Here is an 18,455-nt window from a genome sequence, read left to right as displayed (position 1 = left end):
AGAAGAAGACGTTTCCAAGCTCCTCGCTTCTGCTCAGCCTACAACCTGCAACAGCGACCCCATTCCTTCACCTCTCCTGCAGTCTCTCTCACCAGTGGTCACCACTCACCTGACTAAAATATTTAACCTCTCTCTTTCTTCAGGTATCTTTCCCTCCTCATTTAAACATGCCATCATAACCCCAGCCATCCCTGGACCAGAACTGCACTGCTAACTACAGACCTGTCTCTAACCTTTCTTTCATCTCTAAACTCCTGGAACGCTTGGTCCACTCTCGTCTAATCCGCTATCTCTCAGATAACTCTCTTCTTGACCCCTTACAATCTGGTTTCTGCTCTTTACACTCCACTGAAACTGCCCTCACTAAAGCCTCTAATGATATAATAACAGCTAAATCCAAAGGTCATTGCTCTCTGCTGCTTCTCCTGGATCTCTCTGCCGCATTTAACACTGTGGATCACCAGCTCCTCCTCACTATGCTCCGCTCCATAGGCCTCAAGTACACAGCCCTCTCCTAGTTCTCCTCCTACCTCTCTGACCGCGCCTTCACTATATATTTTGCTGGCTCCTCTTCCTCTCCTTGTCCCCTTACTAACGGGGTTCCGCATGGCTCAGTCCTGGGCCCCCTGCTCTTCTCTCTATACACTGCCCCTGTTGGACAAACAATCAGCAGATTTGAGTTACAGTATCATCTCTATGCTGATGACACCCAATTATACACTTCTTCCCCTGACATCACCCCTACCCTAATTCAAAATACAAAGGATTGTCTGTCTGCTTTCTCTAACATTAAGTCCTCCCTCTATCTGAAACTAAATCTCTCTAAAACTGAACTTCTTGTGTTTCTCCCTTCTACTAACCTCACTCTACCCAACATCGAAATTACCCTGGAGGGTTCAACCATAACTCCCCAGCAGCATACCCTCTGTCTTGGGGTCATATTCGACACCAAACTTTCCTTTACTCCTTATATCCGATCACTCATTCGCTCTTGTCACATGCATCTTAAAACATCTCCAGAATCCGACCTTTTCTCACCTTTGAAACTGCTAAGACTCTTACTGTCGCTCTTATTCATTCTCGTCTGCAAACAACTGCAACTCTCTTCTGATCGGTCTCCCTCTTACCAAAATTTCTCCTCTCCAATCCATCTTGAATGCAGCAGCCAGGGTCATCTTTCTGTCCAGCCGCTTCACTGATGCCTCCATCTTGTGCCAGTCATTACACTGGCTACCCATTCGCTACAGGGTCCAGTATAAACTCATCTCTCTTACCCACAAAGCTCTCCACAGCTCTGCACCACCTTATATCTCCTCTCTCATCTCTGTTTATCGCACTACACGTGCCCTCTGTTCTACAAATGACCTAAGGGTACCGTCACACTATACGATTTACCCACGATCACGACCAGCGATATGACCTGGCCGTGATCGTAGGTAAATCGTAGTGTGGTCGCTGGGGAGCTGTCACACAGACAGCTCTCCAGCGACCAACGATGCCGAGGTCCCTGGGTAACCAGGGTAAACATCGGGTAACTAAGCGCAGGACCGCGCTTAGTAACCCGATGTTTACCCTGGTTACAAGCGTAAAACTAAAAAAAAACAAACAGCACATACTTACATTCTGGTGTCCTTCAGGTCCCTTGCCGTCTGCTTCCCGCACTCACAGACTGCCGGCCGTAAAGTGAAAGTGAAAGCACAGCCGCTGTGCTCTGCTTTCACTTTACGGCCGGCAGTCACAGTGCGGGACGCAGACTGCAAGGGACCTGACGGACACCAGAATGTAAGTATGTGCTGTTTGTTTTTTTTTAGTTTTACGCTTGTAACCAGGGTAAACATCGGGTTACTAAGCGCGGTCCTGCGCTTAGTAACCCGATGTTTACCCTGGTTACAAGCGAACGCATCGCTGGATCGCATCGCTAGATCGCTAGATCGGTGTCACACACACCGATCTAGCGATGACAGCGGGAGATCCAGCGATGAAAGAAAGTTCTAAACGATCTGCTACGACGTACGATTCTCAGCAGGATCCCTGATCGTTGCTGCGTGTCAGACACAGCGATATCGTAACGATATCGCTGGAACGTCACGAATCATACCGTCGTAGTGATCGAAATTGTATAGTGTGACGGTACCCTAAGACTAACATCCCACTTAATCCGAACCTCGCACCTCCGTCTCCAAGACTTCTCTCGTGCTGCGCCAGCTCTCTGGAATGCACTTCTCCAGACGATCAGATACCTAGCCCCGACCTATTCAAGCACGCTTTCAAAACCTATCTCTTCAAACAAACCTACCACATCAACTACTCAGTAATTTAACTTTGCCCTGTTCCCTCCTTCCAAATATTATTCTGAATCTGCACCCTACTATTCTTCTGTCTCCACACCCTCCATGCACATGATAACTGCACTTCATACTTGACTATTGCACTTAAACACACAGCAGCTTTAAATCAAAATCCCTATTTATTATAATTGCCAGACCTGAAATAACAAGCACTTTTCACCTATTGTGTCCCCCCATTTCCTTGGAGTTTGTAAGCTTGCGAGCAGGGACATCACCCCTAATGTCCATGTTTAAATTGTCTTAACTTGTACTGAATTTATTGTCAGTACATGTTCCCGCTTAATTGTAAAGTGCTGCGGAATATGTTGGCGCTATATAAATAAAAATTATTATTATTATCTTCCAGTATTCTGCCAGCTGATTGTAGACTGACCTCATGCTGCCAGACTGCTCATTGAGTATTAGTCTGCACTATAAGCATTTGCCCCTCTGCCCACCACGAGAAAAACTTGAATCTTTCGGTCTTGCTCACACTAGCGTAAAACACGGTTTTATCAGATAGCACTCAGCCCAATGTTATACTATGGGGCAGATATGCGATTATTTTCTCTTTTCGATTCAGCATGAGAAAAAAATTTGCAGTATGCTGCGATTACATCTGATTATCGGACCATGCACACCCGTACAAGTCTATAAGCATGTGAAACATCAGACTACACTCGTGGGCTCAAACAAGAAGATGGAGAAATTAAGTTCTTCGTCTTTTCCACACCTGTGCTCTGATTCTCTCATGAGAGAGAATTCAATCACGCCAACATGACAGTCGGCTCAAACTCTGGCAAAGTTTGAGCCAAGTATCATTATCATAATCTCTAGTATGAGAGAAACTACATGTGAGTGAGACCTTAGACAGGTTCTTCAAACCTACTCAATTAAAGTTACATCACACATAAAGTGCCTCCTATGTCCAAACTTCACTGAATGACTCCCCAACCTTCAACCTCCAGCAACATGGCACCTAAGATCACATTAACCCAAGGCTCTTTTGCGGCTATTCTTTAACACATTTTTTCACATTACACCTCAAATTTAAATGTATTCTATTGGGATTTTACGTGCTATACCAACACAAAGTAGAAACTATTTATGAATTTTAAGGGAAATGATACACGGATTTTTAAATATTTTAACCCCTTAAGCCCCGAGGGTGGTTTGCACGTTAATGACCGGGCCAATTTTTACAATTCTGACTACTGTCCCTTTATGAGGTTATAACTCTGGAATGCTTCAACGAATCTTGGCGAATCTGACAATGTTTTCTCATGACGTATTGTACTTCATGTTAGTGGTAAAATTTATTCGATATAACTTGCGTTTATTTGTGAAAAAAATGGAAACTTGGCGAAAATTTTGAAAATTTCACAATTTTCTGTGGCACCCCTAGGGGTATTTGCCACAAAAATAGTTACTGACAGTAAGTACAAATACTAAAATAGCAAGACTGCACTACCACCTCCGGCCAGAAGGGGGAGCTCCAGAGACTCCCCTTGATCCATTCTGGTCTGAGAGAAGAAATGGCAGTTGGGCTAAGGAGCTGAAAGTGAGAGGTCATACAGTTGAATCTCTAACAGCCCTGTGACTGTTACCAGGCCTAAATCACCGGCCTGAGGAGAAGAGGGATAGAGAAAAAGGACATTGTGAGAACCGGGTAGCATTAATCACTACCCAGAACAGGCGCAAAGACGGATACCGGATCCGTGGCTGTATTCATTATATATAATACAGCAACCGGAAAAACGTGAGGTGTTATCAGCTTCACTAGGGCCGGACGCAGCAACAGACACAGAGTTCAGCGGTACTCCCAGAGGGGGTAAACCGATAAAAGGACTCGGGTTGCCCGTCGAACCAGGACCCGGAGGGGACAGATTGGGCCGGCAGCCAGTTCACATACAGCAGCAGGGCCACACAGAAATTGCGCACAATAAGAGGCGAAGACCCCGGCAGGGTCAAAGTAACTCAGAGTTCCCATACAGACTCCGGTGACAGGACTGGTTGTAAATCCTTTTATGTTAAAGTAAACTGGTTAAACGTTTCAGTGCCTCAGTCTTTCATTTGGACAATAGCCATCTATCCAGGATCGGGATCGTCACCGCTGGGAGAACCTGCTGCTGATCAAGTAAGTGCCTGTCCCCTCATGATACCCCTTACACTGTGCATTGCCTGAGGCCACAGCACCGGGTCAAGCCACCCGTGACATCCCCCTCAAGAGACATACTCCATTGGTCCGGTGCTGGGTATCCCGGTCTCCTGGGCGTCACAATTGGCATCACGAACAGGATCTAGCCAGCCCGTATACCGGGTATTGTGTGCCGTGATTGGAGCCCAAAACTGTGAAAACTGGGATGAAAAATCTTGAAAATTGACTTTATTAAAGAAAAATCCATTCCCCATTGAAAACTATTGAAAGTGACTTTTCCCCATTGGTTATAATGGAGTAAAGATGGCCGCCATCCCCTGAGGTAATCACTTCATAACCGTTAGGCACGAGACTGTTAATTGAGCTACGCCATCACCTGAGCCCCAGTCTAACTGAAAAACTTCAGAATCCGCCATTACAGAGCGCGGTGGGTGAGTGCAGCAGGGGGCGTGTCATTGTGGGCGGCACCAAGCTGAGCACTCTGACATCAGAGCAAGGGGAAAATCGATCCTGCTGCACAGCGGAACGAATCTACACTATTCCGACGGAAGCGGAGGACCGGAAGGGTCCGGATTAACTAAGGGGGCACAGTATGTCGCAGCACGGAGACGCCGCAGCACCCGGCAACGCTAATGCAGCTGAAAGACAGAGTGTCAATAGAGAGTCCGGCAGCGCAGCGGTGCAAGGAGTGGCGCCCATCATGCCGGTGCTGATGCCATGTACCCCGGGTGGCCCATGGCTTCCAATGTATGAAGGTGAGCCTAATACCCTTGACGATTTCAGAGAAAAGATGCTGGCCCATTTTGACATGTTCCCTGTGGGTGAAGTTCAGCGTGTTAGTCTCCTGATGATGCAGTTAAGTGGCCATGCTAAGCGAGAAGTCACAGCATGGGCAGCTGATCTAAAAGGCACTGTTGAACGCATATTTGCTGGATTAAAAGCTACATTTGAAACCACGGCCAGCAGCAAAGCTAAAATACGATTCTTTAATTGCAAACAAAAAGCTAATGAGGGCGTGAGAGACTTTGCCTTAAACCTGCAGGAAGCCCTTAAATCACTTACACTGGCTGAACCCATTTTTAACACCGGAGCGGATAAACTGCTAAGAGATCAATTTATTGAGGGACTCTACACCCCTTCTCACCGGGGGCATGTGAGCATGCTTGTTTTTAAGAACCCTGAATTGACATTTGCCCAATTAAAGGAGAGCGCTATACGTCTCCAGCTGGCAGAGGCACCTCGGGATCAGGATCCTGCGCAACCCATGGCAGAGGCACCTCAACAACAGGGAGTGCCAGTGACATCAGCTATGTCTGGGGCCATTGCTAAGCCCCTGGGGCCCAGTACTAATGAGGCTCTTCAACAAAAGCTTGACTCTTTAGCTGATGTTGTTGCTTCAATGGCTAAAACCATGCAGGAGATGAGAGGACACAAGATGGAGTTGGCAAACTGTAGAGAGGATGTTCCATGGATGAGACCCCGGAGATACCCGACATGGAGAGGACGACCCCGCGACCGCTACCAACCGGATGGACAGCCCATTTGCCGCCGTTGCCAGCAGCCGGGCCACTTTGCACGAGATTGTGATTTAAACGGGAATCCCCTGGGAATGCGGGCCGCTTCGCAGGAATGAACTTTCAAGGCCCAACACCCTGGCACGACAGGTACATCGGAGGACGACCCATTATCCCTATCGTGCTGGACGGAATTCCCCTCAACGCTTTGCTGGACACAGGTTCCCAGATTTCATCTATACCGTATATCCTTTATAAGAGGTACTGGGCTGATGCAGATATTGATAAAGGGCCCTCTGATGTTGAACTAGATATATGGGCCAGTAATGGTAAGTTGGTACCGAAACTAGGATTCAGGGAGATGACCATAAAGATTGGTAAAGTAGAACTGAAGAAACAGGGTATAATTGTTGTTGATGTTGACCGGCGGAAATGTGAACCAACTGTATTGATAGGAATGAATGTGTTAGAGAACTGCTTTTCCGAAGTCATTTCTGTCTTACAGCAAATTGCTGAAACTGCCCAATCCTGCCGGCAGAGAGTTCTCCGGAGGGAAATAAAAGTATTGATGTTAAGGAAACAGGTAGAAGTTGCAGGTGGAGAAATCGGCAGTGTGAGGGTAAGTGATCCAACGTCTATTGTAATCCCACCAAAAACAGAAATGCTGGTATGGTGTAGAGCAGCCATTGGTACTAAGGGACGAGATTATCAAGCCTTAATAGAACCAGTGTACACCGACAGCAGGCCCACTATACTCACAGCACGAGGGATAGTCGAGGTACACCGGGGACGAGTGCCGGTACGACTTTTGAACTGTGGAGAGGAAGAGGTCACTTTGCCAAGGTATGCTACAATGGCAAAGCTATATACTGTTGACAACAATGCCATCACAACCATTGAGCCCTTAGAACCAACCTGTCAGGTGGAAGGCAATGGCTCAGATGGAGAAATGGAGGATTGGTGCCAACAGCTACACGTGGGCATAAATTCAACACCTACCCATCAAAAACAAGGGGTGTATAGGCTAGTGACGGAATATGAACAAGTCTTCAGTAAACACCCATTGGACTTCGGACGGATAGAAGGGGTAGAACACACAATCCCCACAGGTGACCATCCCCCAATAAAAGAAAGATATAGACCCATACCGCCCGCTCACTATCAATGTGCAAAAGATATGCTGAGGGAAATGAAACAGGCTGGGGTAATAAGAGACAGCTGTAGCCCCTGGGCGGCCCCTCTAGTGATTGTCAAAAAAAAGGACGGAACCATGAGAATGTGCGTAGACTACCGGAAGATTAATAACATCACCCATAAAGACGCCTACCCCTTGCCTAGGATAGAAGAGTCCTTAACTGCTTTGAAATCTGCTAATTATTTTTCCACCTTAGACTTAACAAGCGGGTATTGGCAAGTCCCTGTGGCTGAGAGAGATAAGGAAAAGACAGCATTCACCACACCAATGGGTCTATGTGAATTTAATCGCATGCCGTTCGGACTCTGCAACGCATCCGGTACCTTCCAGCGGCTGATGGAATGCTGCCTCGGACACAAGAACTTCGAGACCGTCCTCCTGTACCTAGATGATGTGATCGTCTACTCAAAGACTTACGAACAACACTTAATAGACCTGGCAGAAGTGTTCGAAGCCTTATCCAGGTATGGCATGAAAGTCAAGCCATCCAAATGTCACCTTCTCAAGCCAAAGGTACAGTACCTGGGACACATCGTGAGTTCGGAGGGAGTAGCACCAGATCCCGAGAAAATAAGCGCCATAAGGGATTGGCCAAGACCTACCAGCGCAAAAGAAGTGAGACAATTCCTGGGATTGGTGGGTTACTATCGCAGATTTGTAAAAGGATTTACCAAGTTGGCAGCACCCTTGCAAGACACCTTGGTAGGGCAGACGAAGAAACCTTCAAACCGAAACCCTCCTTTTCAGTGGAACGACGAAAGGGAAGACTCCTTTGAACAACTAAAGAAGGCACTAACTGGAGAAGAGGTTCTGGCATACCCAGATTACCATAAACCTTTCATCCTCTACACCGATGCCAGTAATGTGGGACTAGGAGCGGTGCTGTCACAAAAGCAAGAAGGTCGGGAGAAAGTCATCGCCTTTGCAAGTAGAAAGCTCCGGCCTACTGAAAGAAATTCAGAAAATTACAGCTCCTTCAAATTGGAACTACTGGCAGTAGTTTGGGCTGTGACGGAGCGTTTCAAACACTATCTGGCCGCTGCAGAATTTATTGTCTATACTGACAACAATCCGTTGACCCACCTGGACACAGCCAAATTAGGTGCGTTAGAACAGCGATGGATAGCCCGGTTATCTAATTACAACTTCATAATCAAGTATCGAGCAGGTCGCAAGAATGGAAATGCCGATGCCCTATCCCGGATGCCACACTTGAGAGATGTAGAAGAGGAAACGGGGGAGCTTGAAGAAATTGAACTACCAGCCTTCCATCGTCCCAAGGCAAAACATCATCAGTCAAGTACCTATCAGAAACAACAAGAGGTGAATTTTAATCCGTTAGCACACCATAGATGGGCTGACACCCAAGACAGCAATCCGGCTGTGAAGTTGGTGAAGGAACTGTTGACTGAGCAAAGTGCATATCCCGATGAGGATGCCCCAGAAGAGACGCATCAACTCTGGAAAGAGAGAGGCAAAATGTTCCTGTATCAAGGGAAGCTCTGTAGAAGATACACCAATCCGAAAACACATGAATTGGTTTGGCAGATTATTGTGCCTAAACAAGATGTGAAGATGGTCCTCGAAGCTTACCATAATGGTGCTGGTCACTTCGGTTGGAAAAAGTTAGAAGTACTTCTAAGAGAAAGATTTTATTGGGTCGGGATGAGGAAATCAATCGAACAGTGGTGCAGAAATTGTGGCCCGTGCAACCTCAGAAGAAACGATCAAAAGAACCAAAGAGCACCACTGCAGCCCATAATCACCAAACAACCACTTGAACTTGTAGCCATGGACCACGTGAAGTTGACACCAAGCCGGTCCGGCTATGTCTATGCCTTGACCATCGTGGACCATTATTCACGTTTCTTGGTAGTAGTACCCGTAAAAGATCTGACAGCAAAAACAGCAGCCAAAGCGTTCCAAACGTACTTTTGTAGACCCCATGGATATCCGGAACAGGTTCTCACCGACCAAGGTACAGCCTTTGAATCAGAGATCTTCAGAGAATTCTGTAATATGTATGGTTGCAAAAAGATCCGGACGACGGCCTATCATCCACAAACAAACGGCTTATGCGAGAAGATGAACCATATTGTAATAGACCTACTAAAGACTTTACCTGAGACAGAAAGGAATCAATGGCTAGAGAAATTGCCTGACTTGGTGGATCTGTATAATCATGTCCCGGTGAGCTCCACCAACTGCACCCCAGCTTACCTTATGCGTGCAAGACCCGGCCAATTACCAATCGATCTAGAAATGGGAATTCTGAAACCAGACGCAGAAGTTCAAGACTCCAATTGGGATATCATACGGCAAAAGCAGTATCGCCAAGTGCAAGAGAGTGTGGAAAGAAGCCTTCAGCAAACTAGAGAAAGACAAGAGCGAACTTTCAACCAGAATGCTCTAGCGACCCCATTAAGACCGGGTGACCAAGTGCTCAAGAGAAATCGTCGAACCAATAAACTGGACAATCAGTGGGAAGCCGTACCCTACACAGTTTTACCAACAAGAGTGGATAATCCTAAAATGTGTCTCATTAGCAAAAACGGAGGCTTAACATCTGTACTAGTGTCAAGAGACAATCTTAAATTATGTCCGGAAGCATTGAAAGAGCCAGACGTTGTCCAGCCAGAACCAGAAGTTATTCAACCCATACAGGTTCAACCAGTAAAGGAAAAAGAAGAGGAAGTGTATCACACCTGTATAGGAGACTTTCCCAAAACCCTACTAACATACCATGGTGCAGTAGTGGTTCCCATGGTGGCCTTTTACCCAACACCGAACCCAATACCAGAAGTCCCAAGACAGGAAGAGGCTGACCCCGTACTACAGGAGGTTCCAGGCCAGGAAGAACAGATTCCTGGTCAGAGTAATCCCATTCACGGTGGACTTGCCAACTCCATAGTCGTGGAATTATCTTTAGCAGAGCGGGCAGATACTACATCCGCAGTAGACAGTAGTACACCACATGAAGAGACACCGCTATTACGTAGATCACAGCGTAGTACCCAGGGTCAATTACCGGCCAGGTATGCAGATTACCAACTATAAAGCTCATAATGTGAATTGTATATATGTTATGCCGTATATAGTTAAACAGAAAATGTAGTATAGTCATTGTTATCAGTCTGCAACGTTTAAGCCCAGTGCCTACAGAGACTTGTCTGTATGAACTTATTGCATATTCTTGAACTTTTTATCAGCCCGGAGGCACTAAATCAAAGCTCCGGAAAGACTGCTTTTTGAACTTTGCTTTTTGCTCTTTTTGAACTTTCTTTAGACTTTATATTGATAACTCCGTTGGAAAAATGGAACTAAATTCCTGGACACTAAGTACAGTGCCTTTCCTAATACCTTCAAGGATAGAACTGTATTAATGGACGCTATTTGAAGTGACTTTATACAGAACTCTATTTTTGTTTCCTTGAGTGGTTTTTGTAACTTTTCATTTTTAAGACTCTGTACATATTAATTGTTATTTCAAAATGTTATTGTCCCACAGTCCCGGAGTACTGTTCTTAACTAAGGGGGAATGTGGCACCCCTAGGGGTATTTGCCACAAAAATAGTTACTGACAGTAAGTACAAATACTAAAATAGCAAGACTGCACTACCACCTCCGGCCAGAAGGGGGAGCTCCAGAGACTCCCCTTGATCCATTCTGGTCTGAGAGAAGAAATGGCAGTTGGGCTAAGGAGCTGAAAGTGAGAGGTCATACAGTTGAATCTCTAACAGCCCTGTGACTGTTACCAGGCCTAAATCACCGGCCTGAGGAGAAGAGGGATAGAGAAAAAGGACATTGTGAGAACCGGGTAGCATTAATCACTACCCAGAACAGGCGCAAAGACGGATACCGGATCCGTGGCTGTATTCATTATATATAATACAGCAACCGGAAAAACGTGAGGTGATATCAGCTTCACTAGGGCCGGACGCAGCAACAGACACAGAGTTCAGCGGTACTCCCAGGGGGGGTAAACCGATAAAAGGACTCGGGTTGCCCGTCGAACCAGGACCCGGAGGGGACAGATTGGGCCGGCAGCCAGTTCACATACAGCAGCAGGGCCACACAGAAATTGCGCACAATAAGAGGCGAAGACCCCGGCAGGGTCAAAGTAACTCAGAGTTCCCATACAGACTCCGGTGACAGGACTGGTTGTAAATCCTTTTATGTTAAAGTAAACTGGTTAAACGTTTCAGTGCCTCAGTCTTTCATTTGGACAATAGCCATCTATCCAGGATCGGGATCGTCACCGCTGGGAGAACCTGCTGCTGATCAAGTAAGTGCCTGTCCCCTCATGATACCCCTTACACTGTGCATTGCCTGAGGCCACAGCACCGGGTCAAGCCACCCGTGACATCCCCCTCAAGAGACAGACTCCATTGGTCCGGTGCTGGGTATCCCGGTCTCCTGGGCGTCACATTTCCAACTTTGAATTTTTATACCCTTAAATCACAGAGATATGTCATGCAAAATACTTAACAAGTAACATTTCCCACATGTCTACTTTACATCAGCACAATTTTGGAACCAACATTTTTTTTTGTTAGGGAGTTATAAGGGTTAAAAGTTGACCAGCAATTTCTCATTTTCTGCAACACCATTTTTTTTTTAGGGACCACATCTCATTTGAAGTCATTTTGAGGGGTCTATATGATAGAAAATACCCAAGTGTGACACCATTCTAAAAACTGCACACCTCAAGGTGCTCAAAACCACATTCAAGAAGTTTATTAACCCTTCAGGTGTTTTACAGGAATTTTTGGAATGTTTAAATAAAAATGAACATTTAACTTTTTTTCACACAAATTTTATTTCATCTCAAATTTGTTTTATTTTACCCAGGGTAACAGGAGAAAATGGACCCCAAAAGTTGTTGTACAATTTGTCCTGAGTACGTTGATACCCTATATGTGGGGATAAACCACTGTTTGGGCGCATGGCAGAGCTCGGAAGGAAAGGAGCGCCATTTGACTTTTCAATGCAAAATTGACTGGAATTGAGATGGGACGCCATGTTGCGTTTGGAGAGCCCCTGATGTGCCTAAACATTGAAACCCCCCCAAGTTACACCATTTTGGAAAGTAGACCCCTTAAGGAACTTATCTAGATGTGTGGTGAGCACTTTGACCCACCAAGTGCTTCATAGAAGTTTATAATGCAGAGCCGTAAAAATAAAAAATCCTATTTTTTCACAAAAATGATCTTTTTGCCCCCAATTTTTTATTTTCCCAAGGGTAAGAGAAGAAATTAGACCACAAAAGTTCTTGTGCAATTTGTCCTGAGTACGCTGATACCCCATATGTGGGTGTAAACCATTGTTTGGGCGCATGGCAGAGTTCGGAAGGGAAGGAGCGCCATTTGACTTTTCAATGCAAAATTGACTGGAATTGAGATGGGATGCCATGTTGTGTTTGGAGAGCCCCTGATGTGCCTAAACATTGAAACCACCCAAAAGTGACACCATTTTGGAAAGTAGACCGCCTATGGAACTTATCTAGATGTGTTTTGAGAGCTTTGAGCCCCCAAGTGTTTCACTACAGTTTATAACGCAGAGCCGTAAAAATAAAAATTCTTTTTTTTTTCACAAAAATGATTTTTTAGTCCCCAGTTTTGTATTTTCACAAGGGTAACAGGATAAATTGGACCCCAAAAGTTGTTGTCCAATTTGTCCTGTGTACGCTGATACCCCATATGTGGGGGGAAGCACTGTTTGGGCGCATGGCAGAGCTCGGGAGGGAAGGAGCGCCATTTGGAATACAGACTTAGATGGATTGGTCTGCAGGCGTCACGTTGCATTTGCAGAGCCCCTGATGTACCCAAACAGTAGAAACCCCCCACAAGTGACCCCATATTGGAAACTAGACCCCCCAAGGAACTTATCTAGATGTGTTGTGAGAACTTTGAACCCCCAAGTGTTTCACTACAGTTTATAACGCAGAGCCGTGAAAATAAAAATTCTTTTTTTTTCACAAAAATGATTTTTTAGCCCCCAGTTATGTATTTTCACAAGGGTAACAGGATAAATTGGACCCCAAAAGTTGTTGTCCAATTTGTCCTGTGTACGGTGATACCCCATATGTGGGGGGAAGCACTGTTTGTGCACATGGCAGAGCTCGGAAGGGAAGGAGCGCCATTTGGAATACAGACTTAGATGGATTGGTCTGAAGGCGTCACGTTGCATTTGCAGAGTCCCTGATGTACCCAAACAGTACAAACCCCCCACAAGTGACCCCGTATTAGAAACTAGACCTCCCAGGGAACTTATCTAGATGTGTTGTGAGAACTTTGAACCCCCAAGTGTTTCACTGCAGTTTACAACGCAGAGCCGCGAAAATAAAAAAAAACTTATTTTTCCCACAAAAATGATTTTTAGCCCCCCACATTTTTATTTTCCCAAGGATGACAAGAGAACTTGGACCCCAAAAGTTGTTGTCCAATTTGTCCTGAGTACGCTGATACCCCATATGTTGGGGTAAACCCCTGTTTGGGCGCACCGGAGAGCTCGGAAGGGAAGGAGCACTGTTTTACTTTTTCAACGCAGAATTGGCTGGAATTGAGATCGGACGCCATGTCACATTTGGAGAGCCCCTGATGTGCCTGAACAGTGGAAACTCCACAATTCTACCTGAAACCCTAACCCTAACACACCCCTAACCCTAATCCCAATGGTAACCCTAACCACACCCCTAACCCTGACACACCCCTAATTCTAATCCCAACCCTAATCCCAACCGTAAATATAATCCAAACCCTAACCCTAATTTTAGCCCCAACCCTAACCCTAACTTTAGCCCCAACCCTAACCCTATCTTTAGCCCCAACCCTAACCCTAACTTTAGCTCCAACCCTAACCCCAACTCTAACCCTAGCCCCAACCCTAACCCTAGCCCTAACCCTAGCCCTAGCCCTAACCCTAGCCCCAACCCTAGCCCCAACCCTAGCCCTAACCCTAACCCTAACCCTAGCCCTAACCCTAGCCCTAACCCTAGCCCTAACCCTAGCCCTAACCCTAACTCTAGCCCTAACCCTAGCCCTAACCCTAGCCCCAACCCTAACCCTAGCCCTAACCCTAGCCCTAACCCTAACCCTAGCCCTAACCCTAGCCCTAACATGAAAATGGAAATAAATACATTTTTTTAATTTTATTATTTTTCCCTAACTAAGGGGGTGATGAAGGGGGGTTTGATTTACTTTTATAGCATTTTTTATATCAGATTTTTATGATTGGCAGCCGTCACACACTAAAATACGCTTTTTTTTATAGCAAAAAAGTTTTTGCGTCTCCACATTTTGAGACCTATAATTTTTCCATATTTTGGTCCACAGAGTCATGTGAGGTCTTGTTTTTTGCGGGACAAGTTGATGTTTTTATTAGTAACATTTTTGGACACGTGACAGTTTTTGATCGCTTTTTATTCCGATTTTTGTGAGGCAGAATGACCAAAAACCAGCTATTCATGAATTTCCTTTGGGGGAGGCGTTTATACCGTTCCGCGTTTGGTAAAGTGGATGAAGCAGTTTTATTCGTCGGGTCAGTACGATTACAGCGATACCTCATTTATATCATTTTTTTATGTTTTGGCGCTTTTACACGATAAAAGCTATTTTATAGAAAAAATAATTATTTTGGCATCGCTTTATTCTCAGGACTATAACTTTTTTATTTTTTTGCTTATTATGCTTTTTGGCGGCTCGTTTTTTGCGGGACAAGATGACATTTTCAGCGGTATCATGGTTATTTATATCCGTCTTTTTGATCGCGTGTTATTCCACTTTTTGTTCGGCGGTATGATAATAAAGCGTTGTTTTTTGGCTCGTTTTTTTTTTTTCTTACGGTGTTCACTGAAGGGGTTAACTAGTGAGACAGTTTTATAGGTCGGGTCGTTACGGACGCGGCGATACTAAATATGTGTACATTTATTGTTTTTTTTTTTAGATAAAGAAATGTATTTATGGGAATAATTTTTTATTTATTTATTTATTTAGTAATTTTTTTTTTTTTTTTTACACATGTGGAAATTTTTTTTTTTACTTTTTTACTTTGTCCCAGGGGGGGACATCACAGATCGCCGATCTTACAGTTTGCACAGCACTCTGTAAGATCGGCGATCTCACTGACATCGCTGCAGGCTTACCAGCACCTGCAGGCGACCCGGAAGTACTCCCTGCAGGACCCGGATGCAGCCCCGCGGCAATTTTGGATCCTGGGACTGCAGGGAGAAGACGCTCGGTACACGGTAAGTACATCACCGTGTACCGATCGTCTCAGGGAAGCCCGCAGATTGCCCCCTCCCTGCGCGATGCTTCCCTGTACCGCCGGCACATCGCGATCATGTTTGATCGCGGTGTGTCGGGGGTTAATGTGCCGGGAGCGGTCCGTGACCGCTCCTGGCACATAGTGCCGGATGTCAGCTGCGATAGTCAGCTGACACCCGGCCGCGATCGGCCGCGCTCCCCCCGTGAGCGCCGCCGATCGCATATGACGTACTATCCCGTCACTGGGAATTAAGTCCCAGGTCACCTGGACGGGATAGTACGTCATATGGGATTAAGGGGTTAAAAATGGAAATCTTAAAATTGTGAAGGGCATTTTTATTCATTCCCAGAGTTAATACTTTGTAGGACCTCCTTTCACTGAAATTACTTCTGCAAGTGTTTTAGGGCATGTCTCTACCAACTTTGAAGCTCTAGATTTTGAAATGGATGTAAAGTGCCTGTGACCAGCAATTTTCAAGTTTTTCCACAAACTTTCAATGGGATTTAGGTGTGGACTGTGACTGGGCCATTGAAACACATGAATTTGCTTTGATCTAAACCATTCCATTTTAGCTCTGGCAGTATCCTTAGAGTAGTTGACCTGCTGGCAGTAGAACCTACGCCCCAGTCTCAAGTTTTTTGCAGCCTCTAACACTCTAACAGGTTTTACTCCAGGGTTGCCTTGTATTTAGCTTCATCCTTCTTGCCATGAAGTCTGACCAGCTTCCCTGTCCCTGCTGAAGAAAAGCATTCCAAGGCATGATGCTACCACTACCATGATGCTACCACCACCATGTTTGATGGTCGGGATGTTGTTTTCAGGGTGATGTGAAGTATCACTTTTCCACCACATATAGCATTTTGCATTTAGCCCAGAAAGTTCAACTTTGGTCTCATCTGACCAGATCACCTTCTGCCGCATGCTAGTTGTGTCCATTAGCACAGGTCTTTTGACTGCTTCTCCAATTAGGGCTTTCCTTGCTTAGAATATAAGTTTAGATGTCTTGTGCCATACTCCTTCCATTTTTGGATGTTGGATTGAACACTGCTTGAGGTGTTCAGAGCTTGGGCTATTTTTATTTATAACTTAACAATGCTTTACTCTTCTCCACAACTTTTTCCCTGACCTGTCCGGTGTTTTCCTTGCATTTCATGATGCTGTTTGATCCCTAAGGGGATGACTACAAACGCACATCATAATTTTCAGATTTAGATTTTTTAAATAATTAGAAAACCACGTATCATGTAATTTATATTACACAAACACTTCATACTTTGTTTTGGTATATCACATAAAATCCCAATAAAATACATATAAGTTTCTGTGTGTCATGTGGAAAAATGTGGAAAAGTTCACAAGGCATGAGTTCTTTTTCAAAGTATTGCATATTGGCATAGCAGAAACTCCAAGGCATCTCCTGTAAGAGAGCAGCCAATACTACATATTCAAGAGAGCAGCCAGTACTACATATTCAGTCTTCATTATGAAATTATTCAGTTCTGGGACAACATAATTTACTTAGCATTCTGGTTTTTGTATGCGTTATATCACAGCCTGGTGCAAATCCTTTACCTTTGATTGTCCCTCTTGGTGAACTGGATTTTCATTTATTTTTCATATGCGGTGTTATTATCTGTCTAAAAACTTTTGCTCATACTATATTAATATCCACTGTATAACAGGAAGGAGTGGACGATCAAAGATATATTTATAGATTTTTCTGTGCTGACTACATGGTACTATTTTTTATCCAATAGTCTTAATAATCTGAATTTATAAACTCCTCAACATTGAAATTGCAGCACCAAGAAGGAAAAGTCGCACACAGCACATTATACTCACCTATGTAGAAGCCTTTGTTTCCTGGTTGGTCCAATCAGCTGAATCATTCCCGTGCTGCCTCGCACAGTGTGCTGCACGGGGAGGCTGGTGCAGGAGGGTTTGGCAGAGATTATGGTGGTACATGTTGTGACATCACCGACTAGTCTCTGCCAGACAGGAAAACTCTTGTCCATGAGTCAGCGGCTCCTCCAGAATCAGTAGAGAGCTGCTTGCATGACTAGGTGTGCTATCTAGGACACCATGCAGAATGCTGACAGGGAGTATATTATATACTGTCAGGGTATGTGCACACGTTCGGATTTCTTGCAGAAATTTCCTGAAGAAAACCGGAAATTTTCTGCAAGAAATCCGCATTTTTTTGGCGTTTTTTTCCCGTTTTTTTTTAGCATTTTGCAAGCGAAATTAGCTTGCAGCATGCTAAAGTTTTCCAAGCGATCTGTAGCATCGCTTGGAAAACTAACTGACAGGTTGGTCACACTTGTCAAACATAGTGTTTGACAAGTGTGACCAACTTTTTACTATAGATGCTGCCTATGCAGCATCAATAGTAAAAGATAGAATGTTTAAAAATAATAAAAAAATTTAAAAAAAATGGTTATACTTACCTGCAGACAGCCGATCTCCTCAGCGGCGTCCGTTCCTATAGATCAGTGGTCCCCAACTCCAGGCCTCGAGGGCCATCAACAGTGCAGGTTTTCAGGATTTCCTTAGTATTGCACAGGGGTTGGAATCCAACCCCTGTGCAATACTAAGGAAATCCTGAAAACCTGCACTGTTGGCGGCCCTCGAGGCCTGGAGTTGGGGACCACTGCTATAGATGGTGTGTGTGTGCAGGACCTTCGATGACGTCGCGGTCACGTGAGCGGTCACATGAGCGGTCACGCAACCAATCACAAGATGGCGACGTCATCGCAGGTCCTTCACACACCATCCACAGGAACGGAAGTGGCAACGTGCACCGATGAGAGGCGGGAAGACTCCAGGGCCATCAGAGGGTGAGTATATCACTATTTTTTATTTTAATTCTTTTTTTTTACCAATTATATGGTGCCCAGTCCATGGAGGAGAGTCTCCTCTCCTCCACCCTGGGTACCAACCGCACATAATCTGCTTACTTCCCGCATGGTGTGCACAGCCCCATGCGGAAAGTAAGC

The 18,455-nt window shown here is 45.1% G+C and overlaps 1 protein-coding gene across 1 annotated transcript in view; it reads right to left on the bottom strand.

Annotated features, from left to right (window-relative positions):
• The window catches only part of LOC138654965 (albumin-like), a 170,988-nt gene extending 153,624 nt beyond the window's left edge, over window positions 1-17,364 (bottom strand). Inside the window, exon 1 of the mRNA XM_069743536.1 lies at window positions 17,302-17,364. Within this exon, the coding sequence (XP_069599637.1) occupies window positions 17,302-17,348 (47 nt within the window). The 5' untranslated portion in view covers window positions 17,349-17,364. The remainder of the gene's footprint in view (window positions 1-17,301) is intronic.
• Window positions 17,365-18,455: the final 1,091 nt, after the last annotated feature.

The sequence above is a fragment of the Ranitomeya imitator genome, chromosome 1, assembly GCF_032444005.1.
Source record: "Ranitomeya imitator isolate aRanImi1 chromosome 1, aRanImi1.pri, whole genome shotgun sequence".
NCBI classification, from domain to species: Eukaryota; Metazoa; Chordata; class Amphibia; order Anura; family Dendrobatidae; genus Ranitomeya; species Ranitomeya imitator.
Note: the sequence above shows the minus strand (reverse complement) of the source record. Positions and strands in the feature narration are given on the sequence as shown.